Source organism: Letharia lupina (genome assembly GCF_014066315.1).
Source record: "Letharia lupina isolate WasteWater1 chromosome Unknown contig_16, whole genome shotgun sequence".
Classification (NCBI taxonomy): Eukaryota; Fungi; Ascomycota; class Lecanoromycetes; order Lecanorales; family Parmeliaceae; genus Letharia; species Letharia lupina.
The window spans coordinates 571,135-598,085 of record NW_023502985.1 but is presented as its reverse complement, the minus strand read 5'-3'; the positions used below and the strand labels follow the sequence as shown (position 1 = coordinate 598,085).

At 48.6% G+C, this 26,951-nt stretch overlaps 9 protein-coding genes across 9 annotated transcripts; all 9 read left to right on the top strand.

Annotated features, from left to right (window-relative positions):
- Window positions 1-184: 184 nt before the first annotated feature.
- On the top strand, window positions 185-1,951 carry HO133_002981 (uncharacterized protein; the record flags this gene model as incomplete). Its single annotated transcript, XM_037293905.1, has 4 exons — window positions 185-188; window positions 436-738; window positions 788-1,254; window positions 1,307-1,951. 4 exons carry the CDS (start codon window positions 185-187, stop codon window positions 1,949-1,951), a joined length of 1,419 nt encoding a protein of 472 aa, XP_037149983.1.
- A 591-nt stretch (window positions 1,952-2,542) lies between these two features.
- Window positions 2,543-3,582, top strand: HO133_002980 (uncharacterized protein; the record flags this gene model as incomplete). The annotated part of the gene is made up of 4 exons (XM_037293904.1): window positions 2,543-2,573; window positions 2,637-2,670; window positions 2,727-2,968; window positions 3,029-3,582. 4 exons carry the CDS (start codon window positions 2,543-2,545, stop codon window positions 3,580-3,582), a joined length of 861 nt encoding a protein of 286 aa, XP_037149982.1.
- A 564-nt stretch (window positions 3,583-4,146) lies between these two features.
- Window positions 4,147-6,771, top strand: HO133_002979 (uncharacterized protein; the record flags this gene model as incomplete). The annotated part of the gene is made up of 4 exons (XM_037293903.1): window positions 4,147-4,667; window positions 4,779-5,414; window positions 5,467-5,986; window positions 6,040-6,771. 4 exons carry the CDS (start codon window positions 4,147-4,149, stop codon window positions 6,769-6,771), a joined length of 2,409 nt encoding a protein of 802 aa, XP_037149981.1.
- Window positions 6,772-7,160: 389 nt separating this feature from the next.
- On the top strand, window positions 7,161-7,764 carry HO133_002978 (uncharacterized protein; the record flags this gene model as incomplete). Its single annotated transcript, XM_037293902.1, has 2 exons — window positions 7,161-7,208; window positions 7,525-7,764. The coding sequence occupies 2 exons, from the start codon at window positions 7,161-7,163 to the stop codon at window positions 7,762-7,764; spliced, it is 288 nt and encodes a 95-aa protein (XP_037149980.1).
- An 8-nt stretch (window positions 7,765-7,772) lies between these two features.
- HO133_002977 (uncharacterized protein) lies at window positions 7,773-8,534 on the top strand (the record flags this gene model as incomplete). The annotated part of the gene is made up of 1 exon (XM_037293901.1): window positions 7,773-8,534. The coding sequence occupies one exon, from the start codon at window positions 7,773-7,775 to the stop codon at window positions 8,532-8,534; it is 762 nt and encodes a 253-aa protein (XP_037149979.1).
- Window positions 8,535-9,522: 988 nt separating this feature from the next.
- HO133_002976 (uncharacterized protein) lies at window positions 9,523-11,187 on the top strand (the record flags this gene model as incomplete). Its single annotated transcript, XM_037293900.1, has 3 exons — window positions 9,523-9,848; window positions 9,916-10,624; window positions 10,696-11,187. 3 exons carry the CDS (start codon window positions 9,523-9,525, stop codon window positions 11,185-11,187), a joined length of 1,527 nt encoding a protein of 508 aa, XP_037149978.1.
- A 2,569-nt stretch (window positions 11,188-13,756) lies between these two features.
- HO133_002975 (uncharacterized protein) lies at window positions 13,757-17,852 on the top strand (the record flags this gene model as incomplete). Its single annotated transcript, XM_037293899.1, has 8 exons — window positions 13,757-13,775; window positions 13,830-13,874; window positions 13,926-16,027; window positions 16,076-16,367; window positions 16,418-16,575; window positions 16,630-16,914; window positions 16,969-17,283; window positions 17,337-17,852. 8 exons carry the CDS (start codon window positions 13,757-13,759, stop codon window positions 17,850-17,852), a joined length of 3,732 nt encoding a protein of 1,243 aa, XP_037149977.1.
- A 1,871-nt stretch (window positions 17,853-19,723) lies between these two features.
- HO133_002974 (uncharacterized protein) lies at window positions 19,724-21,478 on the top strand (the record flags this gene model as incomplete). The annotated part of the gene is made up of 7 exons (XM_037293898.1): window positions 19,724-20,020; window positions 20,078-20,106; window positions 20,169-20,287; window positions 20,353-20,527; window positions 20,594-20,735; window positions 20,962-21,234; window positions 21,302-21,478. 7 exons carry the CDS (start codon window positions 19,724-19,726, stop codon window positions 21,476-21,478), a joined length of 1,212 nt encoding a protein of 403 aa, XP_037149976.1.
- A 1,364-nt stretch (window positions 21,479-22,842) lies between these two features.
- HO133_002973 (uncharacterized protein) lies at window positions 22,843-24,465 on the top strand (the record flags this gene model as incomplete). Its single annotated transcript, XM_037293897.1, has 2 exons — window positions 22,843-23,308; window positions 23,450-24,465. The coding sequence occupies 2 exons, from the start codon at window positions 22,843-22,845 to the stop codon at window positions 24,463-24,465; spliced, it is 1,482 nt and encodes a 493-aa protein (XP_037149975.1).
- Window positions 24,466-26,951: the final 2,486 nt, after the last annotated feature.

Here is a 26,951-nt window from a genome sequence, read left to right as displayed (position 1 = left end):
CAAACAATAAGGATTCCCCACAGCTTGGCTTGCATTCGCGTCCCGCCCAAAGATCCTACGCCGGTATCACCATCGACTACAAACTGCAATCAACGAGCTCCTGCTAACTTTCAAACGGAATTTACAGGTGACTGGTCACTTCCTCACTTGATTCTTCCTTCCACACTCTGTCGAGCTCGTCAACATGGGTAAGTTGGATCATCATACCCCAGAACGCTCTCTGCCCCAATCATCGTTGTACCTGCAAGCAGCCATATATTACGAGAACATGAATAGCCAGCATGTTAGAATGTTTCGAATTGCATCATGTCAGGCGGGTCACCCGTACGAGAGGCAGCGAATATTGTGTTGAAGACGGAAGTTTCAGATCGCCGACGCCTCCATCAACGCCCAAGAAAGAACGAAGACTGAGGGACATCTCTAATTTCTCTATAGCTACCAATGGGCCTTTATCGCAAGCGCCGAGACAATCTCCAGCGCCCCAAAGCGGCCCTCCAGTACCAAACGGAAAGCCCACTTCACCGTACAATGAGCGCACCAACCCAATGAGCCCCACTCAGCAAATTGCCTCTCAAACTGTCAGCTCCAAAGACCCCAAGGCAGCAGCACAGGCGGCTAGTGACATGAGGAATGTTGTTCGGAGGAAGCTCACAGGATACGTTGGTTTCGCGAATTTGCCTAACCAATGGCACCGCAAAAGTGTCCGCAAAGGGTTCAACTTCAACGTTATGGTCGTTGGTGAGTGCCAACCTCAAGATCCGAGGACCACAGCAACTGACCATCACAGGTGAATCCGGTCTGGGAAAATCTACCTTGGTTAACACCCTTTTCAATACCTCCCTCTACCCGCCAAAAGAGCGGAAGGGCCCTAGCTTGGACATCATCCCAAAAACCGTCTCAATCCAATCAATCAGTGCTGATATCGAGGAGAATGGCGTGCGTCTACGTCTCACTGTTGTGGATACACCAGGTTTCGGTGACTTTGTCAATAATGATGACTCCTGGAGGCCCATTGTCGAGAACATTGAGCAGCGTTTCGATGCCTACCTGGATGCTGAGAACAAGGTCAACAGAATGAACATTGTTGATAACCGAGTGCACGCATGTGTATACTTTATCCAGCCTACAGGTCATTCGCTAAAGCCATTGGATATCGAAGTGATGCGCAGACTACATACCAAGGTCAACCTGATTCCGGTCATTGCCAAGTCGGATACTCTGACGGACGAGGAGATCATGTCATTCAAAGCGAGAGTAAGCTGATGCTGGATTTTCGGTGCGGTAACAGGCGCTAATAGCTCGTCAGATCTTGACCGATATCCACCACCATTCTATTCAGATCTTTGAAGGACCACGCTACGAGTTGGACGATGACGAGACTATCGCGGAAAACCAGGAGATCATGTCAAAGGTTCCATTTGCCGTCGTTGGTGCCAACAGCGAAGTCACTAGCCCAGAAGGTCGAAAGGTCCGCGGACGACGCTACCCTTGGGGTGTCATCGAAGTAGACAACGAAGACCACTGCGACTTCGTCAAGCTACGACAGATGCTTATCCGTACACACATGGAAGAGCTCAAAGAGCACACCAACAACGCGCTCTACGAAAATTACCGCTCTGACAGACTTACTCAAATGGGCGTGGCACAGGACCCAAGCGTGTTCAAAGAAGTCAACCCAGCTGTCAAGCAGGAAGAGGAGCGTACGCTACACGAGCAAAAGCTAGCGAAGATGGAATCGGAGATGAAGATGGTCTTTCAGCAGAAGGTCGCCGAGAAAGAGAGCAAATTGAAGCAGAGCGAGGAGGAGCTGTATGCTAGACATCGTGAGATGAAGGATCAGCTGGAGAGGCAACGTGCAGAGCTGGACGAGAAGAAGTCACGTGTGGAAAGCGGACGGCCACTGGATGAGAAGACGAAGAAGAAGGGCTTCTCACTCGGAGGGAGAAACTAACTCTAAAAGCGGCATCATTGTGCCCATGACTATGCGACCTTCTACCGGTTCCTTTGCCAAGGGAGGACGTCGGTGCAGCCTTGATTAGGTTCCCAGCATATTCTCGATATCCCAGGTCTAATTTCATTGGTACTAAACTCTACAGACTGGACACTGTTGAAGAGTAATGTCGAGGAAGGGCAGGAAGCAAAATGGCATGTCTGTCAAGATAGCTTTCTGAAGTGTATTTCCTCATATTCTTTAGCCCATAGCCAATCTTCTTTATCATGCGACAGTTGCTCGAGAATGAGTTCGAGGCTCCCTGGCTGGTATGGCTCTTACCCTAGGCAGACGTAGGCACCAAACCCATCATTGCTAGAGGACACCTGGTGACTTGTGGTATGTAAAAGTAGTGAAGACGCAGCATTATTTCGTGTCGCGTGTCAAGAAACGACTTGTGCGTCATTCAGCAGGGCTGGGAAATTTAGAGCTTCAGCCTGACCCTGTTCTTCACGGCTTGAAACTTCTTTAACAACCACCTCACCACTACCACGAAGACACATTCCACTGTCACCATTCCACAGCTTTGAACCAACATATCATTAAAAAACAATGGCTCCGCCTCCTTCCACTGGATCTCTAGGTACACTTCGCATCCCGTCAAAGTCTTGCTTTCTACCACACATGCTTATCAGAACCTGATTAGGCGAGCGCTTCATGCACCTCGCGCAGACACTTCAGTGAGTCCTGGAAGCTACTCTACCGTGTTTTGCCAGCACTGACTTTGTTTCTACAGATTCGGCTGGTTTGTAGGACATGTGACGTTGCTTCTTTGCACCCTCCGCTATGGCCTATCCTATGTCACTTTCCACCCATATAGTGCCTGGGCCCGATACTCCTATCGCACCGCTTTCGTGGCTGCCGCGGCTACCTATGGAATCGTCGTCTACAAGGCCTACCGTGCACGAGCACGCACCAATAGCCGCCAACAAGGTGGCCCTATGGCCCTCGCTGGAGATGAGAATGTGCAATATCTAGGTTCGTGAATCTCTAACGTACCACCACAACTAGTACCAATCTGATACCCCTTGTCTGCAGCAATGGCACTTGTCTGGCTTTTCGCGCGCCAGGTCCCGCTCGCACTCCTTCCGTTCATGGTCTACTCTGTCTTTCACGTCGCGACCTACACCCGTACCAACATCCTTCCCACTATCTCCGGCCCACAGCAATCTGCCGCCGGTGCTTCACCAGGTGGCCGCCCAGCAACCAAAGCTTCTCCTATGGCTGATACAATTGGCAAGTTTGTCAAAGAGTACTATGACTCCTCCATGATGCTTGTCGCTAGCCTCGAAATCTTCCTCTGGTTCCGCGTCCTCTTCTCGGCAATCATCTTCACCAAGGGCAGCTGGATCCTCCTGGGTATCTACACCGTCTTTGTGAGGGCCAGATACAGCCAGAGCAGCTTTGTACAGGCGGCTATTGCGCAGATGGTTGCCAGGGTGGATGCGCTGCTTGCAAATCAGAGCACGCCTCCAATGGTAAGACAGGGCTGGGAGACGGTGAAGGGAGCGGGAAGACAGGCTACTGATGCTACGGATATCAACAAGTACGTTGGTGGTCAACAGCAGCCAGGAATGAAAAAGGCGCAGTAGACGCACGCGAAGAGACCCGAGATGAGGATTAGTTGCTCGGCTAAGGTGTGAGATAAATGTGCTCTATGATGCCACCTAGTCCTCTCCGCGGTAGCTGCCTTCCGACAGTGGAGACGCGAAGGGCTCATTCAAGACACGCAGATTCGAGCAAGTGGCGTAACTACTCGTATTACAGCAGGGGAGTTCAGAGACTCGCTACCCTTTTCTTTTCTTTTTGTTCCCCCGTCTTTTCATGGCGTTACGTTGCAAGCAGATAAAATGCGCCTGTAAAACACACTATCATAGACAGTATCAATACATTTGAGAATAGACCGATAATACTTTGACCAAAATCATCCGCATTGGAATCGTTTATCTGTGACTTGAAGTTGGGCGCTCTATAAGCTGTTCACACATGCCACCTGGCCCAGCGTGACCCGGCAATCTGAGGTAACCCGCATACCGTTGATCATATATTTGTTGCATATCTAAGTTATAGACCCATCACTACCATACTGGCATTGATGATACGTCCAACCACCGCCAGGAATTAACTCTTCCCTTCACCCCCTACCAAGCCTCGCCATGCCTTCCCGAACCTCGTCCTCCCATTCGAATCTTTCTCCTCCCACGCAACGGACACCGCTCCTCCAGCATTCCATATCTAACCAGAGCGCCAGGAGCGGTCATGCCTACCATCGCCCCTCCTGCCAACAAGAAGAATGCGAACATGGTCTGCTAAGTCCGCATGCTAGCCGTCCTACCTCTTCGGACTCCAACAAGCCCCCACAATCTTCTTCCAATGCCGGCAATGCACGAGAAAACAACTATACTCCTACACACTTAAGCTACGAACCTCAACATACTGAGTCAGGTAATGGAGGTGTCTTTGGGGGAAGGCATGCTGGAGAGACGGATTTGAGACATGGCATTCTAGGAGATGCGCTTGCGGATGGGGTCTTTGGATCCAGGGCGGGCGGTCAATTGGATGGGGCAAACGATGGGAAAGGCGGGAGAGGAGACGGAAGTGGGGAAGGAGATGAAGGGCCCATGAGTACGACGCAGTGGTTGGCTAGAAGGCATGGTGTGAAGGGAAGGAGGGTAATGTATGGTCTTTCCCCCAGAATCCGGCTTAGGATGTTGAAAGAGATGTATTGGAGTGTGTCCGAAGCTGGTGAAGGTATGAATTGACTACTGATTGCACGTGTTTCACACAGGTATCTGGCGTACTACTTCCCCTTCCTACAATGGATAACCCAATACAAATGGTCATATCTCCAAGGCGACCTCATCGCTGCCCTTACCATGGCATCCTTCTACATACCCATGTCTCTATCCTATGCCTCCAATCTAGGCCACATACCGCCCATCAACGGTCTCTATTCTTTCGTCTTCAACCCGTTCATCTACGCGCTGCTAGGCAGCTGTCCGCAAATGGTTGTTGGACCAGAAGCTGCTGGCTCACTGCTTGTGGGTACGGTGGTGAGAGGTAGTGTAGACTCTGGACACTCTGGGGATGAAGACGATGCAAGAAACGCAGCTATTGCAGGTGTTGTGACGGGGATGGCTGGTGCGATCATATTCGTTGCAGGGTTGACAAGGCTTGGGTTTTTGGATAGTGTGCTTTCGAGACCTTTTCTCCGGGGTTTCATCAGCGCAATCGGATTTGTGATACTGGTTGATCAGCTTATACCGGAAATGGGACTGAATCGAAGGGCTAAACATGATCCAGGAGGGGTGAGCCACGGGAGTAGTGCGGCAAAGATTGTGTTCTTGGTGACGAACGTGAAATATGCGCACGGATTGACTTGTGGTGTTGCATTTGGGAGTTTTGCCATCATTATGGTTTGCAGGTATGTCGTGAGCCTCGCGAGAGACTAGGACCATTTTGCTAAAAACGCACAGGCAACTTAAGAAATACATGCAGCCGCGTTTCCCATCCGTGGCATACGTCCCGGACCGCTTCGTCGTCGTCGTTCTATCTGCGGTCTTAACGTGGAAATTCGGCTGGGACAAGCAAGGTCTCGAGATCCTCGGGACCATCCAATCAAGCACCGGCTCACCGTTTCCATTTCGATGGCCTTTGCAGCCTTCCAAAATGATACACATACAAGAAGCCATGAGTACCTCGTTCCTTATCGCGCTACTCGGCTTCTTTGAATCTTCGGTAGCGGCTAAAAGTCTGGGAACCGGAGGGAGCGAAGGATTGCAGGGTATGTCACTCAGTGCCAATCGTGAGCTTGTGGCCCTTGGGGCGGCCAATGTACTGGGTGGGTGTTTCATGGCCCTACCGGCTTTCGGTGGGTATGGAAGGAGCAAAGTCAATGCGTCGACAGGTGGGAAGACTCCGATGAGTAGTATCTTTCTAAGTCTTATCACTGTCATATGTGTTCTCTTCCTCTTGCCGTATTTCTATTACCTACCGGTACGCTTCATTCCATATCTCCACCTCGTTGCCATCGCTGATCCCTTCCCCAGAAAGCCGTCCTCTCAGCCATGATATCCGTCGTTGCCTATTCCCTCATCGAAGAAGCCCCCCACGACATCAAATTTTTCGTCCACATCCGCGGCTGGTCGGAACTTGCTCTTATGTTTCTCATCTTCGCGGCCACAATCTTCTACTCCCTAACCCTCGGCATCGCCTTCGGTGTCGGCCTCTCCCTGCTCTCTGTTATTCGACATTCAACAAAACCGCGCATACAAATCCTGGGCAAAGTACCAGGCACACAAGACCAATTTGAGAACGCGGAAGATAACCCCCAAGCCCTTGAATTCATCGAAGGCTGCCTCATCGTCAAGATACCCGAACCCCTCACCTTCGCTAACACCGGCGACCTTAAAAACCGTCTCCGGAGACTCGAACTCTATGGTACCAACGCCGCCCATCCCGCCCTGCCACGCGTGCGAGCACCGGAGCACAACAAAAACATCATCTTCGACGTCCATGGGGTCACCTCGATTGATGGCTCAGGCACACAAGTATTGACTGAAATTGTGGACGGGTATATTGACAACGGTGAAAGGGTGTTCTTTTGCAGAGTGCCAAAGGAGAGCAGTCATGTTTATCGGATGTTTGAGAAGAGCGGGATAGTAGGAAGGTGTGGGGGACCGAGGCATTTTGTCAAGAGTGTGGATGAGGCGCTCAGGATGACGGAGCTTGAGAGTGTGAGCGAGTTCTATAGGGATCATCCAGGGGAGGGAGGGGGTTGAGGGGGGCTGTGAGTGGATTCATCGTTTGTTGCTGTATAGCGGATATGATACCAACGAGTACATGCATCAGTGATGGAGGGGACCTAGATCCTGCATTTTCTACGTAGCGTTCTGATAGTCTTCCTAATATATGCTCCGAAGTGCTGCTGCAACAACCTGCTGACCACATTTTCCGCACCGCGATCTTTAAGTCACCATCCTAAAATTGCCACCTTTAGGACAGTCTTTTGCTCTCGATGTTCGAGGATAGCCATGCCTTCATACCTCCTCAAGAACATAAGTCGGACATGGGTTCTGAACCTCGAAAGCGACCGTCAAGCCAAAGTTATAATCCTTAGGAAATGAAAAGCTGCCGGCATCCGATCCAAAGGACTTCAGCGATATGAATAATGGATTTTCGTGGTCAAGGAGTTGTGATCTGCGAGATACCTGGAGCCGTAGTTCTTTATAGTGCTCAAGAGGTCCGCAAGGAGGCATTGTATTGCGTTGTACTCTTGTGCATGTGGTATACCCTGCGCGTAGAAAGGTGGGGTTGATGGATTTGTCGACGTGTCATTACGCAGGTACTTTTGTAGCATGCATCAAACGCGGTATCTCATTTTGTCCGGACCCCACAGTTTACGGTTGTAAGGCTGTACAGCATGATCAACCCCATTTTTTCGTGCAGGGATCTCATGGTCTTGGTGTTCCCCTCAATGTACTCGTGGCACAACAGGCATATTTGCATCCCTAAGTTTGCAGTAGTGCGTACAGATTCTGCAGAAGTTTTGCTTCCCAATCAGCAACTCGTACAGATGGGTCGCCGCCGAGTCGACTGCGGAGGGGTTGGAAGAAACTTTCATCGCTTTTCCCCCAGCCGTCGAGGCCCGCTTTGAAGCTAGTTCACCATCACTCCAGTTGCAAATCCATCCTATCCACACAGCACCAGAGATCGGTGATTATCAAGGGAAACGGCAATCAGTTTCACCGGACTCTCTGGTGCAGCTTCGATAATCGTGCTCATGCCCAATATCATCGTGACTGGCGCTGCTTCCGGCTTAGGCAAGGCCTTCGTGACAGCCTATCTCAAAAGTGCCGACAATTCCGTCCTTGCAGTCGATAGGAGCTTTTCTTCCTCCTCTGCACAAAACGTTCTGGAAGCAGCAGATGCGTACCGCAAGGACGTCGGCAATAACGAAACGAATACGCTCCGCATGTTTACGATTGACGTAAGAGATGAGACCCAAATCACCACGCAACTCCATGATGTCGAGGATATTGACCTCGTGATCCACAGCGCTGGTGTGAGGGGTCTCGAGAGTTCGGTATCGATTAAGAGGAGCGCCGATGTTGCCGAGGCAGAGACTATGAATGTGATAACTGCTGAGACAATGACGGATACTTTTCAAACCAACACTGTGGGCACGTTCTTACTCATTCGAGCTTTGCTCCCCAAACTGAGGCCTCTTGGCGGGTCGAAAGTCGTTATCATGGGTTCTCGGATGGGTTCCATGGGCTCTAATACGACCGGTGGCGGGTATGCGTATCGTGCGTCCAAGGCGGCGCTGAACGCGATCGTGAAATCGTTTTCGATAGATTTGCCGGATATTATCTTTACGGTTGTGCATCCGGGAAGGGTCGAAAGCGGGTTGGTGGCTGTGAAAGAGGACGGAGCAATTAGTGCGGAGGAGAGTGTGGTGGATGTGTTGGGGTTAATTGGGAGATTTGGAAACGAGGATTCTGGGAAGTTCTTCGATCGCTTTGGGGAGGAGGTGCCGTGGTGATAGTGTCCAGAGTGGTAGAGAATTGCTGGAAGCCTGAATAGGGGCATTGATGAACCCAGGTCCTCTCACGACGTGGGTAGGAACGACATGACTACCAAGTTGATTGACCAATCGAGGTGTTGCCGTTGCCAGCAAAACCGCTACAAGCGAGAGAAGTAATACATGCAAATCCGAAAAGAAAAAAGAAGGGGGGGGGGTAGGCTTCGAAGTTGTAATTCACAGAGTCCAAGGCGTTTCCAGACCTGGCGACTGAGAATGCCTTTGGAAAAGAAGCCCGTGCCGTACCTATACCAAAGCATAGGATACAAGCGAAAATCACAACGCCGCTATGAGTGGCCCCAATACGAAAGGTACTCTTACGAGAAAGAATACAGCAGAGGATTTTTGGCCTGACAAGGACCAATCTCAACCTCTTGCCTTTTCAGCCATACCAGATATGAAAGATGCGGTACAGGAAGGTTGGCTTTTCGAATTCTGAGAGCCGCTCATCTCCATTAGTAAAGGGACTGTCCCATCACAAGATGGAATATAGGAACTTTTAGCTTTCAACACAAGAATCTATCTCATGTTGATGATTGGGATGCAGAAACAAAGATCCACCTGGTTGATAGGGAGTCTCCGCAGCTGGCCAGTCTGGAAGTTTTCCTCATGAAAAATGACACTCTCGTATGCGGAGATGGGATGTGGGAAACGCGGTGGAAGTTCTGCCCTTGAAGAGAGATAAACATGAACCAGAATGAAGTTCCAGCGCTTCAACAAAACTTCATTAGTCGTGGTCGGGTAGCATTTACACTTTAATTCGTGATGACTGTCTATCTTGAAATTGATCGTCATCATAGTGTTCTTGCCCACAACTTACCTGATGTTGCTTGATATTCATGTTCACGTTGCATCCTTACAGTCAACACCCTCAACCGCGCCTTCCTCAACTCATTCGGGACCCCAGAAACAGCACCACGTTGCTCATACATGAGCATAAAGCATCGTCATGCATCTCCTACCGCTATTGACACTTACGTCAGGACTTCTGTCCTACACGCTCGCTTCAGCGCCCGCCTTACGCTCTCTCGACACTGCACCAGTCTTGCACTTCACTCTCACGCGTCGAGGTGGCAAATTCGCTCCAACTGAATTCGCACGCGACTACGTCAACCTGACCTATCTCGCCGAAGAGCTAGAGAAGACAGAAGCTCGTTTCAACCTTACGAAGAGAGAGGTCAAAGGCAACAAGTTAGTCAGGAAGGCAAAGAACAATGAGGTGGGTGGAAGGGATCCAAGTGCACTTATGGGTGAAGTGGCCGCAGATGGAATCTGGTAGATCCCGTCCGCCAATTCTTGAGAGGTGCGAACGGCTTGCTGATCTATGGCTGTCTTGTTGCAGGTATGCGAAGGTCAAGATTGGAGATCCACCGCAAGAGATTGAGATGGACCTGAACATGCTGGTCTCGGACTTCTACGTGGTTACGACAACAAGCCGCAAAGGGAGTCGATACGATGACTTCTTCTCCCAATCAGCACAGAAGTCGCTAGATCGTCCCTACCCAACCTGCTACCAACACACAGACCTCTTCACTCTACCGGCCGTCAACGATCCATTGCCCCTTTCGTTCCCATACTGCCGCCCCTCCAAATTCTCCCGCAACACGCTTGGCCCTTCCGGTAGCTCCTTGGGTCTTGCTCCATCAGAACATCTCAGCCAGACCGGCTCAATATCATTATTCAAGCAGTTACTTGAGAAAGAAGTCATCCAGCATCCGATTTTCTCTTTGATGCTGATCAACGGTCAAGACGGGGTTCTTAGTGTTGGAGGTACAGCTGCCAGCACTATAGAGATGGTGGTCAGCCAGACCGAGAACGCGCTAAATCAGTTGGATGGGACGGAAAAGGGTGACGTAGGCCCAGTTGAGAAATTGGCGCCATTAGTGAAGAGGGGCAGACACGGTAAAGAGGTTGTGACAAAGCGAGAGGATTGGGAAACAGGATGGGTCTGGACAGGAGTCCAAGGTGCCGAGGGATGGTGGCAGCTGCTGATGCGAGGAGTATGGGTTGACGGAAGTAAGGTATTGCAGAATCAGGCTGTGGTCATTGATGTGAGCCACGACTGATTATTTCTCTCTTCGTAATGGTGTACTCCAAGCGGGCGTGAGCTGATACGTTACAGATAAACAGCCCTTTCATCCTCGCCCCACCACTCGCCGTAAAAGCCTTCTACGCCTCCATTTCGGGTTCACGGCCGCTTCCTCCTCCTTTCTCAAACTTCTACGTCTTCCCTTGCCTCAACCCACCAACGCTACATTTCGAGTTCAGTGGAACCCCTTTTCCATTCATGCAAGGAGGTCGCGGCGCCGAATGGTCTGGTATTCCAGGTGGCAAGTTCAGTCTGGGTAGGCTAGAGGCAGGCAGTGGGTATTGTGTTGGAGCGGTGGTGGAGACGAGGATGGGGATTCGAGAGGAGAGGGATGAAGTAGTGCATGATGGGAAGAGAGGCCGATCAGGTCCTAGCAGAGGAGGACTAGGAGGGAACGGTATGAGAGATGTGTGGGTCATTGGAGAGGGCTTCTTTAGGGGTGTTGGAGGGGTGTTCGATGTAAGTCTTTCCTCTGCTCTCGCAAAATCTGGGTACTCGGAGATCTTTGCAAGATTGTTGAACTGATCAATTTCGCGAACAGTTCAAAGAGCATAGAGTGGGATTCAGGGCGTATTAGTCGCGAAGAAGTTACTGGCTCTCGCTAGGATATGAGCCCATGGATACAAAGGTAGCATAGCATGCAAATAACTGGCATTTACGCATGAATTGTTGGCTCTGTAGCGACTAGCTAAGCAGAATACGCAAAGATTGAAGGCAGATTTTACACACAAGAACATCAAAACCTGCAATGTTGAAGAAAATAAACATGCCTTAACGTGCGAAGGGGAGGTGTTGCACAAGAGAAAGGTGGCTCAAAGCTTCAGTTGATTCAATTCAGAAAGAGAGACGGGATGAAAGGAAAACACGGAGTTCAAAACTGGCCGTGTCCAAAACCGATTGTGTCGAAACTCTCAATCTGACATCGTGTTTAACAAAAAAGTTGTGTTTGAAGGGCAACGCCTGCCCAAGTGGAGGAAGAAGATGAGTGGAAAGGGTGATAGGAAATTCAACAGCGACAAACATACTCACTTTTAGTGTTTGAGCAGGGAGTGGGTTTCTATCGTCGTCGTCGTCGTTGTTTTGGTGTAGCGGGTGAGTTTTCGGCCATCTCTCCGTGGATCGTGTGGTTTGTGGTAGACTGTGGTATTTGGGTATCGTCACTATCTTATTGCTACTGTTTGACTCGGATGACGGGATGATGGAGCTCTTGACCAAACAAGAAAAAAAAAAAAAAGGGTAATATAACCGCCACGCATGTCCATGCATTTGCCCAATCTCCCAATATGTGAGGCGAAACTCGTTCAAAGTGCGATCATGAGTCCCGACACCCGTGTTGGATGGTGGTACCGAGTGATTAGCGTCCCGGGAATCGAGTTCGATTTCCCTGCCCTATCGCCCTGCATCGTAGCCCGTTGCGCTAGTATGAGTCTTATACTCGGCCGGATGTCTCAGCGTTCTTTACTCGTGCTGATAGTTTGTCGTTATGGCCTGATTGGCATTGATTGCCGATGACAAACATCATTTACATCTGTTGAAATACTTGACAGCGTTGGGGTAATCGTGCTCGGTCTGGTGATAACCCAAACGTTACCCGGCCCAGAGGCGGCAGGCACTCGGCTCCGTTCTATTCATCGGCGGCTAGAGCATTCTGACATCCCCGGCATGTTGTTGTTTATACAGGCAGGCTGAGCCATTACGGAATTGGTTCCGTTGCCGCCGTTGTAGGTGCATGGTTTTGGTTCGATGGAGGTTTGTTTTTTTCAGGGTTATCGATGTGAATGAAGTCGTTGTAGGCCTTTCTGAGTGGCAGGTATCTCTCTTTCCCTCGTTGGGATGTTGTCTGCTTCGCATGATTCTGTTGTTTGGCTGGATTGAATAATCAGTCGACGTCCAGGACTCGATGTGTCTGCTCATCGCTGTTCGGATACCCTTTGACTCTCCCCGGTTTGATTTCATCTTCCGACTTCTCTCACAACGCACGCACAGTGTCGCTACTACCGTTTCGGTTGCCCTTTCGGCACCTAGATACTGCTAGGCGGAGTTTGAATTTCTGCTTTAAGACGGTCGTTCCAAAGCAGTTAGTTCATCAGCATAGCAAAAGTCTGAGATACTAAAATTGTATTTACCACTTTTTCTGACGAAAAAGAAATTGTGTGGTCCAATTGCCGAAAAACAATATACGCGCTCGTACCGTCGGGTGCAGAAACCCCTCTTGTCCTGGCGCAAAAATTGGCTCGTCATACAAAAGGGGGCTGCCACCCATTCTCGAAAGGTCTCAATCAAGAGTTCTGTGGCCGTATTGACACCGTGGCAGGCGAGGTGCAAAAAAAAAGAAGAGGTGGCAGACGAAGCGGTACAAAGCCCTAGAACGTCGACACAACAAGCACCAACAAGTATCTATCCCGCTACTGAACATTCAACCTGCAGCAATTTCGTTCGTGAAATGCCAGCTTATCTCTGGATGACATGTCAAATAAACGTACTAATAAGAGTATTCAGTGTCCCAGACTGCACACTTTTCTGGCAAGTCTGCCTGGCGTTCAACTGTCACATTTCATTTCGGTATTTCAAGATTGCAACGTAGTAAGTCAAAAGGCCGTAGAGTAATGTGGCTGAGCGATGATACTGCGAATTATCTCATGAATTGCACGAATTGCATGTAGTATTGTCAATGTCAATGTTATGTAAATTTCACCATCACAGCCTTGCCCAGCAAAACGACGCGAAGTGGGGAAGATGAAGAGTGATTGGTTCGGGTCTCGGAACGATGTGATTACCTTAATTGATGTGCCTTGCAGGCTAAGATCGTCCGCTAGCTATCCGCCGCTAAACACTTATCGATCTCCCATGCTCAATGCATGCCACTTCGCTCTGGTCCACTGTCCACCACATTTTCTTACCTTCATACCTCCATAATTTCTGACCACCTTGTCCTCTTCTCCGAGAAAAGAGACGACAAATGCTAGATATTTCCACAAGCTTACAGCAGACATATGAAGCCTCAAAGCTTCTGTCTCATCATTCACAGTGCGGCGCACATGAGAGATCCTTGAACACCTAACAGCACCGTGGAGGTGCGCATCAAGTGGGGTTAATGGATCGTAAGAGAAAACGTGAGACTCGGCTATCGAGAGCACTTCACATACATGCGCTAACCTAGCATCAAGGTGAATTGCGTGACGTCAACTCGAAAGCTTGGGCTGGCGCAACAGGTACACCATGCTTCTTGTCCAAGGCAGGGAAAGAGCTGACTTCAGAAGTAGACCTGTTCAGTGTCAACAACTCTCTCGACTCATCCCTCAAGAAAAATACTGCCTTCATAAAGCGACTACGGACAGCCATCACAGCTGCTAGCACCACCACCTTTCTCCAAGAAATCCGCTCCCTGTCGCTTCAAAAGTACCTTTCCGAGGTGATATCCGCCAGCTATGAAGGTCTCACCAAGCTCAAGACGCCGGGAGAGATCGCGGCGGGGGTGGAGATTATCGGTGCACTACATCAGCGCTTTGGACCGGCTGAGTACACAAGCTACCTCGGATGGCTGATCGGACGGGGCTTGAGCACACCGGACAAGGGACAGCTGAAGAACCTAGGGCAGGAAGCAAGAGAAAAGGAAGAGAAAGAGCGTCTAACAAGGCATAGGGTGCTGCTCAAAGTTGCGACGGAACTTTGGCTTGTAGGCTTGCTGCGGAGCTTGGACGACGTTGCAAGGCCTGAGGATGCTACGGCCAGGGGAAAGGAAAACGCTGGACCTGCGAGCAGTAAACTGGGTGAAGCTGTGGGGAAGTCAAAATCTGGACAAGGCGTCGGGAAGGCGGGCTCTACAGACGCAGAACCCTTTCCCCTCGAAGTACTCAAAGATTTGCTTGGCCATGATAAAGAGCACGTCAATCTTCCTCTGGTGGTTTTGTTCGTGAAGAGCTTTGGTTGGGATGTATTGGGTATCAAATCGCCAAGCACAGACGGACAGAAATCTGTCAAACCCGATGGGGCGATCTCAGCAGCTCCGGAAACATACGACCAGAGCTCAACTGACGAGGATCTTGCCACAAAAGTAGAAGATCCCCCGTTGACCACCACAGAACTCCAACAGCGCTTCAAAAACGTACTCAATCGCTACTTTGAAGACGTCAAAACCCACATCATCCAGGGTAACAAAAGTATCACTGCACAAGGACGACGGAATGCTGAGGCCTATGTCAAATCCGGAGAAGTCTTTGAAGATCGTCAGGCAAACTATGACAAACAATTGAAGTCCCAAGAGAAGCTAGTAACTAATGCGCAAATCCTGTGCGACGCGCTGGAAAACCAGGAAATGCCAGACTTGAAAGAGAAAGACACACAAGATACGGGAGCATTTGCTGGGATAGGGCTTGTCAAGACTGGCGAATACCTTCGTGGTCAAGCCGACGGTGCAGGCATCTGGGAGGATGACGAGGAGCGCCGTTTCTATGAAAATCTGATAGATCTGCAAGATCGGGTACCAGGGATTCTGCTCGAAGACGGGAAGAAAAAGAAACAAGAAGGAGATGAGCAGGTGGGCAAGCGAGTGGAAACCAATGACGAAGTCAAGGATTTGCATGAGAAGGTGCCCTCGACTACAGCGTCGAACGATCAGTCGACTGCAATCGCCAATAAAACCGTTGGTGCACAGGTGGATGCCCTTCTAGCTCGCCTTCCGGAACTTCAAAACAAGGAGCAGATCGACCAAGCTGCAATGGACTTCTGCTTCCTCAATTCTAAAGCATCTCGAAATCGCTTGATCAAGACCGTCCAAGAAGTGCCCAAGGGCCGATCTGACCTGTTACCATCCTACTCACGCCTGGTGGCAACATTGGGAAAGTATATGCCCGATGTCTCTCACGGCCTGGTATCGCATCTCGATGATGAGTTCAGAAGCCTGCAACGGCGTAAGCAAAAGGACTTCCTGGGCCAGGTCCGAACCAGCAACATTCGATACCTTGCAGAGCTCACGAAATTCGGCGTTGTGCCAGAGCATGTCATTTTCCACTGTCTCAAAGTCAGCTTAGACGACTTCTCAAGGATGAACATCGAGATCATTGGCAATCTTCTGGAGAACTGCGGTCGCTATCTGCTTCGGAACCCAGACACGGCTCCCAGAATGAACTCGTTCCTGGAGACGCTGCAACGAAAGAAGGCTGCTCAGCACCTTGGGCAGCAGGAGCGAATGCTGATCGAAAATGCAATGTACTATGTTAATCCACCCGAGAGGGCTGCCATTGAACAAAAAGAACGGACGCCCGTCCACCAATATGTCTCGCGACTTGTCTACCTTGACATGAACAAACGCACCTACACCAAGGTACTCAAGTCTTTGCGCAAACTCCATTGGGAGGAACAAGAGGTAAGCTCCCAACTGTTGATCTGCTGCGCATGAGCTGATCGCGTGCAGGTTGTCAATATGCTAGAGAAGATCTTTTCCAAACCTGGTAAAGTCAAATACAGCAACATTCATCTGCTTGCTGTCCTCATCGGATCTCTATATCGCTACCATCAAGACTTTGTGATCATGGTCATTGATAACCTCATGGAGAACATCACGTTAGGCTTGGAACAGAATGACTTCAAATTCAATCAGCGTCGACTAGCGGAGGTTAAGTATCTGGGAGAACTATACAATTACAAGATGGTTGACTCGCCCCTGATCTTTGACACGCTTTACCGGATGGTTACCTTCGGACACCGTAAGTACAGGAAGCTATGGAATTCACGAATCCATACTAATACTAGATAGCCGGTGGAACACCGACTCGAGAGAGACTAAACCCAATCGACATGCCCGATGACTTTTTCAGAATACGTCTTGTGTGCACTCTTCTCGACACTTGCGGCTTATGCTTTGATCGTGGCGCCGCCAAGAAGAAGCTTGATTTCTTCCTGACATTCTTCCAGGTAAATTAATTGAACAGCCCATATTGATGAGCACAACCGTCTGATACGTGCTAGTACTATATCCACACAAAGGAGAATCTTCCCATGGACATTGACTTCATTATCCAGGACACGTTTTCGCTAACGCGACCGCAATGGAAGCTTGCTGCTGACTTTGAAGAAGCTGGTCGTGCGTTCGCCGACCTGGTGAAGCAGAACTACAAAGCACAGGAACAAGAGAAGCCAATTGAAGCAGAAGAACCTGACGATGGAGTCTCTTCCGAGGATGAAGCTGATGAAGATGAGCTACCCGTGCCAGATGTGGACGCTCAATCATCAAGTGACGAAGCTGAATTAGAGGTTTGATTTCTAGTCTGTTACTGCTTTCTATTCGTGTACTGATCATTTATGTAGCCCATTACTAATGGCGAATCGAAACATGACTCCGATTTCGAGGAGGACATTGTCGTCACGCGTCAAGAGGAAGAGCGAGATCCTGAAGCTGAAGCTGAATTTGACAGGGAGCTTGCCAAGATGATGTCGGAGAGCCTAGATTCTCGCAAATTCGATCGAAAGCCCATGTTCGATGTTCCACTACCTATGCGTCGTGCACAGCGAGAGACGACGACCGCCGCCGATGACAGTGGCAACGAGGGCGGTACCGCGACCCCACCCAACGCCAATACCATGGCATTTTCCCTTATGACCAAGAAAGGGAACAGACAGCAGGTATGTATCATTTGGTGCTGGGCCAACGAGATACTGCTGACAAGGAGGTACAGACTCGAACCATCGAGATGCCCTCCGACTCCCATTTCGCCGTTGCGATGAAGTCCCAAAAGGAAGCTGAGCGCGCAGAACAACAGCGTATCAAGAACCTGGTCTTGAACTATGATCTGCAAGACTCAAGCACAGATGCTGGTACAGACAATGCCATTTCCGATTACTTCTCCCACCCAAACCCCAACCTCCGTGACCAGCGACCTGCTGGTTTTTCTTTGGTCCCCCTGGATGAGAACACGCTTGCTCACAGTTATCTGTCTGAAGGTCTAGGTGGCGAGAAGCACGGCCCTTCTCACCACCAGCACAACGCATCCCTGCATCAGTCATCGGCGTCGAACAACTCGAATGCCAGACCTGCGGATAAGTCTGGCACGAACCGAAGCGGTCATCGTGCAAGGAAGCTGCAACTCAGTGATGTTGATTGGTATGACCAGAAGCCTGACTCTTCCCGGAGTCGGGGGAGCGGATCTTTTCCCCATGGTCCCCATCGGGGCCCGCGTAGAACTGCTGGCTGATTACGCTTTATGTGGCTTTACAGGACCTGAGAAATGTGCATTGCCTATCTGGCAGGCCCATCACTACACCTCTTGTTATGCATCAACTAGAAACATGTGTCTCAATGATACCCGATCGTCAGCGTCGACTAGCTCGTATGGTTACGACGTGAAGCAGGCGGACAATTTCGGACCGGTATGCTCCCTCAGCTTGGTCGACGCAATCCGGCACGCCAGCATGACGAGGAGCGTACGTAGGACGGTGGTGGTGGTTGGAGATGTGTGCTGGAGACTTGAGGAGCACACCCTAGCGGAAGAGATACTTAGTACAGATTGTACCAGCCAGAGATCTGGCGTGCCATTCATTTACTTTTTCATTTGTCAGTGCATGCACTTGAGAAGGAGAGGGTGGAAGTAATGTGACCTGATAGTGTATCAGGGGCCCATTCACAAAGAATGATAGATTTATCTACTCCGCGTCCTGAACCCGTTCCAGTCCATGTCATCAAAGTTCGCAGTTCATTCAGATGATTCATATCACTTCTCTTGAGTAGTCCTCTTTGCTGAACGCTGTCTGCTTAGGGTAGGTGGTCCTTGCAAGCTAATGTGCCACAACTAAGGCTGTGACAAAGGGTTCCCTTCGAAGACCGTCTGGTTGTACCTCGATGTCAGCCAAGCATTGCCCAGGCACTAAGATGATCAGCCTTGGCACTCTCAATTTCTGCCATGTGGCTACGGAAAAGAGCGTACCGATCATTCTGGACTTCACGAGGGGCTGCTGAGTACGTCGAGCGCATCGTCTCACCGTTTTCATATCCCACGTCTGTCAGCAAGGACCGAAAGAATAACAACTATTAGAATTGAAGAGAGGTTGAAGGACTAATTAGCTATAGAGTGATATGTAGGTTACTTATATATCATGTGAAGCCACGCTATAGAAAATAAAAAGCACCGCAACACCATTGTACCAGCGCCATTAGGAATCGAACCTAATACGAACTAAATACCCCCAACAACACGACCACAACCAACAGGTGTCCGCCCTCGGACTATGACTAACGGGGAACATTTCGCTTCACAAATCAATGCGTCGCATGGGATTCGAACCTAAGCCCTCGCTAACCTATGGCTAATGGCGCTGCCAGAAAATAAAAAGCACCGCAACACCATAATTGTACCAGCGCCATTAGGAATCGAACCTAATACGAACTAAATACCCCCCAACAACAGCTATGCCATATTGTTATTGCCAGCGTGAGGGGTAGCTATAACACACTATGCTGCAGCAGCATGATTTCCAACAACAACTCTGTTACTTGCACAATCCATCTGTGCCTACGCCGCTCCACCTCTCCCTCTTCCCATCAATCAAAGTGAAATCTTACATGTGAGAAACGTGGATCAAACAATTCTCTTCCGCCATTTTGGATCCCTCAAACATGAATCTCACACTTTCCCTTTTCTTGGAAAATATTCCTCGAACCGCAAGAATCTTACCTGTCGCATTTTCACAATGTAAAAATTCCATTGAAATGTACTTTTGCGCCGGGAGAGTTTTCAGTCGTTCAGCATGTGCATGTTCCCACGGCGTAAGCCTTAAAGTACCACTTGCGGTTACTGCTGGCTTGAAAGGCTAAATTGTCAAAGTAGCTGCGATCCACCACTCCAGCGGCGATTTCCGGCTAGTATTGATAAGGCTATTGTATGTGGTCCGTATGCGGGGTATTATTGGCCACAGCTTGGCCCCCAGGCGGGACATACGTAATACTGCATACCGAGAAAGGGGGCATGGTCAAAACGCTTTTCCGTACTAAGATGAAGCACTTTGGGGTTTCCACATTGTCTTGGACTTAGTACAGCTTACTATCGCGTCTGGCCGACGTCGAGACGCCATGGCAATCCGATCTGCCTGGTGGATGCGGGAGCCAGCAACTGGTCGGACGGGCGGTGAAAGCAGGTATCTTAATGCAACGACACATCATCTGCACCCACATCAGAGCTGGCCGAACCAAGGCTCAAACGGACTAGCATTCAAGGAGCTTGAGCGATTTCTCCGCGAAAACCCCGGAACCCATTGCTCTGTTTGTAGACTGTCTTACAGCTACGACGCTAGCAAAAAGAGGGCAAAGTGGGGCCGGGACAGGCAGGCCAGATCTTCGGTAGAGTTAGAGGCACTCTTACTGGAGCAGGTACGCCATCTGTGTTTGATGATAAAATAAAGAAAGTGTTGTGCTCATATGAAAAAGCGGCCCGAGGAAACATACTGTGCGTTATAGTACGTACTCCTTGCATTCAGAAAGTAATCTTACAAATCCATTGATGGTATTGTACGCACAGTATCGTATCCAGTCTTTCAGCAGAAGCCCTCCAGATGCTTGGCTTTCATCTCAATATCACACCTCGCTTTTTCAACTTCGCCTATACAATTCTGAGTACTGGTGTGCCAGTAAATGATTGTGCGTCACTCTGTAGCTTACCAAGCTGCCCAAATTGCAACAATTAGCTCACAACCTTCGAATAGTTGTCTTTTTCGGTCTCCAGGTCATGGAAAGATATGGCCATAACAATCTTCCTACAGAAGCCAAGCGCAGCAGCAATTCTCCGAAGATGACTTTCCGTACCAAGAGCGGCCAGTCAAGCCATACCTGGCATGTGACGCGGATCAATGTGGTGTTCATAAGAATTCCCCTGGAAAGGTATGCCGAAGGCTGTGCTTTTACTGTCGCCGGCTACGTTGTGAGCTACTGACTGATCTTTAAAAGGCCGCGTTATAATGGAGTGATAGTATTTGACCCTGCCGACCAGGCTTTCGTAGAAGCGCTTCTTGCACTTGCCGCAAATGTCGAGGAGGAGCTCCCGGGGCTTGAAGAGCATAAACTTGGGCTGTGCGATATTCTAACCAAGGTATTCTATATCATCAGGTCAGTCATGAGCACGAGCATGAGCACGAGCAATAGTACCTAGTCCCTCAAAAATTCTGAGTTAGGGCGCTGAGACAAATACAGTTTTACCTGGGGCTGTTTCCTCGAAGAATTGGAAGAACATCTCGACGTCCTGGTAAGGAAACCTTCCATTGATTGAGACTCTTCGAATTTTGGCAGACTTCCTAATCGCAGGTAACGGTAAGCAGAACCAAAAGTGCGTAGAAGAGGAGCTCTCGCCCGATGACCAGCTCATCTACACCCGTGAGTTACATAGACTGGTGCCGCTGTTTGGCGAATCGCGTCGACGCATCCTCGCGGTGAAAGACACAATTCAGCAAATGCTGGGCCATCCCTTCTTCACCAGCGTCAACGCCCACCAGTCAATGACCGCGTACCTTCATAAGACAACGGCTGCGCTAGATGATTATAAGACACGGTCGCTTGAGCTCTCGGAACAGACTAATAACTTGATCAGCCTGGTATGTATTGCCACCTGGTCGAACCAGTATTCAGGCAGACGAGATATGATAGACTGATCCACTCCAGATTTTCAACATCGCAACGCTTCAGGATACTCGAGTCGCTGTGGAAGAGAGCCACGCAGCGAACGTATTGGCGGCGAGCATCCGCCGCGTCACGGTCCTAACCTTCATTTACCTACCATTAATGCTTTCAGCAGTATGTGGTTGGCTGCCGTCCCTCGTCTTTCCACCCAAGAGCTAATAAAGAGTAGTCAGTATTTGGCATGAACGTGTTCGAGATCACTGAAGACAAGTCCAACCACTCTATCTGGATTTTTGTTGTAGTGTCTGCCGTTCTTATGCTTTTTACTGTTTTAACTTGGACCACTTGGTCAAGGGTGACTGACGATAAGCAACGCCGAAGAGATCTGAGAATTATTCTGAATGCCGGGAACGGCGAAGCTTAGAACAGCTCTATGAGGCGATATTGTACTACAATCGAGTGGATGTGAGGCTCTCCACTCATCTTTACAGTAACAGTTTCATTGAAAGGAACCGTCATTGTGCTAGCTTGGTGAGATTATACCGGTGGAATACAACGGGTAAGTTTGTGTTTCCGTGACAGAACTCGCCCGTGGTCTCGTATGAATAATTAGCCAAAATGATTGGCGGCTCCGTTTACTTCAATCATTCGAGGCTTCAGTGTTCTAGCGCTGAGCTTACACTCGCAAAGTTGGAGGTTTTCATCCTAGGCGGCACGTGCGCTAGACGACTGCCAAATCAGGTCCTCTGCGGATAGTCGCTCACGAACAGTCCCCTTTGAGGCTGAATATTTAGCAGCGGAGTCACCCGTATATATCCGCAATAGTTTAAGGCAGTTCTGCAGGAGCAGAAAACGGATCCGATCACTTCAACAGTTAAGGCTATGTAAGGATCTGCGCGCAATTACCCTCTCTAGACCAGGTAGGGTAGGGGCATGTATGAATCCCGAAACCACGACTCGTCAAAATGGCGACAAGAAACGAAAGCTAAAGTATATCCCAAGCAACGGTGCTGAGCATTAGCGCCACCGCTTTTGAGCAAGCATTACTCTGCACGAACCGTAAAGGTTTCATGAGGCAGTTGGGACTAATGCACGCACGTTATTCGTGCATCTGAACGCAAGGCTGACCATTCAGCTGAGACTGAACGACAGCCATAATAGCGTTCCAGGTTCTCCATTCGCTAGGACTCAAAATTTCTATCCGAACTCGAACGAGGCTACAGTAAGCATGCAACCCCCAATTCCACGTGCTGAGGCAGCGACGTTCATACGCCGACCTCTGGTCCACCTGTCAGCTGATGCAAACCGTTGCGCCATTTTTTGGTCTATACCTACGGAGATTTCCTGGCCATTGCATTGCGTATGCACCCCAGTAACCAATACGTATAGGTCAATCTCCTCCGCAACCCACCTTTCTCTGCCTCCACAGCGATATGGTGGTGCCCTTCAGATCAGGCTGTTTCCACGCCAAGTTCGCCTTCTAAGATTCATTCATTATACACCCTCTTTATATGTAAGAAAACTGTCATTTGCGAACGTTGTACGAAGAAGTTGCGAAGACTGCGTGCCCAAAGCTTAGCGTTATGGCTCTTTTCTGGATACGTCTAAGCCTCTACATCTTCCCCTTCCTCCGAACCGTAATTGCCGCCAGCGGGAACTGCGACGTAGCACCATTGTCGCTGCCGTGGAGCAATGTTACTGTATCTGCCAACGGCGTTGCTGTTGCGAGGGGCTTAGAACTTGGCATCGGGTCTCCCAATCAGATCTTTTCTCTCCGACCCTCAACCACTCTCAATAACACTCGTCTCTCGAACGTACTCGACTGCGGCTCGGAAGCGAATACTTCATGCGTTGGTGGAAAAGGCGGCGTGTACAATAGCTCGAAGTCATCGACCTGTTCAGTCTCGATCAAAGATCGATGGAACGGCAGCGCAGCGGATACTGAGACTGCCACTGGCTCTTACGTCTATTTAAATGACTTCATTGATTTTCAATCCAATGACAGTATATGGGGCTTTCCTTTAGTTGAAGATTCTGACTTGGTATCCGGTAGGTCGTTGAAATCAGCTCAGCCCAGTTATGCAAGAACAATGGGACTTTGTGTACTAGGATACATTACTGGATATTCTAAAACAGGCGTGATCCATTCTGAGTTAAGGGTTGGCTGACTTTTGTCGATATGCTTTATAGGGACTCAATCTGGTCTCCCGCTCGGTCAGAACTCCTCTTTCCTGGCAGCTGTGACCGAAGCCAACGTGGCGCCATCCAAAGCCTGGGGATTATGGGCAGGAGACCGGTCGCTATCACCCATCGACGGTGCTCTGACAATTGGTGGATACGATCCTGGAAGAGTTGCTGGAAATTTCGCCACGTTCCCTCTAGGAACTTGGACACTTCAGCAACCCTGTCCACTCCAGGTCACTGTCATTAGTATCATGTATAACCAACCAAATGAAAGTTTTGAATTGCTTTCGTCCGAGAACATGGTTGCCTGCATCGAACCTTTTCAGGACCGCTTCACCTTCACACCGGATGTGGTTAACAAATTCGCAAATGTCACCAGCTATGATTCCTCCTACCGTGGCCTAACCTATCCCGTAGCCCAGGCGCCGGACGGTAATATGACAATAACACTTGAGAACAACTACACAACTGTCATTTCAAATTCCAAGTTCGTCGCTTTAGAGAGAGGGTCGGATCAATTCGGACATTTTCAGATCACAAACTCATCAGTCGTGGAGACAGAAATCGTGTACAACGCCCAGAGTGACCCTTCAACCGTCCAGCCAATCCTAGGTGGCATATTTCTAACATTCAACTATTTAGTCGTCGATTATGAGAGCGGCCACTTTCAATTAGCACCCGCCGTGCAAGGAAACCAGCATACTGGCTCACAAGCAGTTAGGGCGATTTGCACACCAACACCAACAAGCAACCCTAGTTCTAGCAGCTCCCCTCCTCTAAGTTCCCAGAACAAACCTAGGAAGACTGGCATTATCGTCGGTGGGACGGTCGGGGGGGTAGCAGGGCTGGCCATCATGGGAGTGCTTGTGCTTCTATTCCGTCGTCATCGTCAGCAACGGAGGGTCCAGGAATTAAGGATAGAACCAAGCGATAGAGGGGCTCAGCTGTCGCCTAATGTCCTATCAGTTACCTCTTCCGAGGAAGCGGCGCACTCATCGCCATCAGAGCTGCCTCTGGTATGATACGCTTCTCTAAGAGTCTTTTACGTGGGCTAACAGATCCGCGACGACAGTCTCTCGCTCCTTCCGTTCATGAGATGCCAGGGAATCCACGCTCGGGCCTACATCCTCGTGCCGTTGATCGTCACAGTGGGACTGTGGGTTACTCGGTCTCATAGTGGGTCTCAGAGTGGCAAAGAAGACCATGGAAGGTGGCAAACAGAGACATTTGTTAGCAGCGAATACTACAAACTCTTAGCGTACATCAGTGAGTGACTCGTCATTCACTTTCGATCGATGTCCGCTGGTACCTAGGCCAGCTGGACAGGAAAATCCTCATGTTCTTCGCGAGAAGAGGTAATGTCCTCCAGTCAGACCGGTAGATAGCAACCCTTACGCAGCCTGGCGGCGGAGGCCCCTGCACTTTCGTGGGGTTCTACCAGGGTGACGGCTCTCGCGCTCCTTACCCCGGGCGAGCCTTGACCTCTATAAGGGTATGTAGTCCAACGTCGAGTACTTGCCACAACCGTCTGCATATGTAGCTTCCTGCCCACGGCTTCCCTGTATGTACGGGCAAATTAAGTAACTCATACCTCATACTACGGAATGCTTACCGAATCATACCGGTGTGGGTATGAAAATGTAAGATGGGGTATGAGTCTGTAAGAATCCCACAGTCTGGGGTATGAAAATGTAATTTGCCCATACCCCTCCCAACCAAATTTTGGAATATGATTTGGTAACTTACCATCCACAGAGGTATGATTCGGTAATCCATCGTGTTCAGGGCTATTTGAGGGTATATCGAAAGACATCGATCAACGCTCGTCGCCGTAGAACTAGCTTGTTTTAAAATACGAGTACGTTGCGTGACGGGGCGGGGTGACCCGGGGTTTCGGTGCGGCTGGGGTAGATAACCCGGAGCCCGCCCCCTAAAGCCCGCCCCAAGCCGGTAGCCTAGTAGCCCCTAAGTAACCTCCTTTACTTCACCGGAAGAAGCGCCCAATGGTGTCATGAGTATGATGCGATAGCTTAGAAAATGCTTCGAGGTGGAATCATCAAGATTTATGATTGATGATAATTTGATTGCTATGATTACTTTATGTTGGTAATACCTGGGTATGCAGTTACTGCTATAATGAGACTTATCACTAGATATGGTATTCTTAATGATGTCTAAGGAAGAAGGATATCTATGTACAGGGAAGGCCTTCATATACCAATGACTAGGCCGAATGAGTACTAGTGGTAGCGAGTGTTGAGTCGTTCCAACACTGGCAAAAAACAAAAAGTGAGGCTATTCACATGCTATCAAAACATTCCTTCTCCGTAGCCTCCATAACTGCAATTGCTCCCTTTGCTGCAGTGGGCGTAGATCCGGTCATGCTTGACGTATTTCTAGTAGCAATGGGAGAAAGATGATCCCTCATTGATCGATACCTTGTCTTTCCACCCACCCTTCCAGATCTAGATCTAGTTGATTCGTGTCCACTAGTCTTTGCAATGCATCACATCCTAGATCCGGTCATGCTTGGCGTATTTCTAGTAGCAATAGGAGAAAGATGATTCCTTATTGATCGATACCTTATCTTTTCATCTATTCTTCCAGATCTAGATCTAGTTAATTCGTATCTACTAGTCTTTATAATATATTATATCTCTTATTCTTTATTATCGTATCGACTAGGTTCTTATCTTCTTTAATCTAGAGAATCTCGATAATTTCTTATCGCTCGTAAGATTATCTTAGATATAGAATATTTATTATTAATCTCTTCTCTTAAATCGTCTTTAGCTTAATAAGATATTTATATAAAGATTTCGAGTCTATATATATAGAAAGAGGTATTTTTTTCTAAAGAGTATTAGAGAAAATTTAATTTATAATAGACTTTATAATAGTTATAATATCGAATTCTAGAAATAATATATAAAATTCGAAGACTAATACGCTTCTAATAACTCGATAGTATTTAATCGATTATTAATAAATAATATTAATCTTATTCTAAGCGTTAGCTAGAGTTATTATATAGTCGATTTAAAAAGAAAGATCTTTATTATTAGTAAATAATAAATTTATAAAAGCTATAATTTTTAGAGACGTTATATCTAACTTAATAAATATAAAGCTTTTTTCTTTTATTTATTATAAAAAATAGTGATTTAAATATTAAATATTTTTATATATAAACTCTATAATCTAGATAATATATAATAGAGCGAATATCGCTTATAGCTATAAAATAGTAATAATATATACTTCTTATACTCGCTAGATAATATATTATTCTTTTATAAATAATTTTATAAATAATTAAATCTTCTTCGCTTATCTAAGTTAACTAATTTTTATATTATTTTTAAAAGTAATAACGAATTTATTAAATTCGAGAGGCTATTTTAAAATAAGTCTCTCGAATAATTTAGCTAATAATTTAGCGATATATAATTCTTATAATTCTATATTTATAAACTCGATAATATCGATGATAAGAGAGTTATCGATT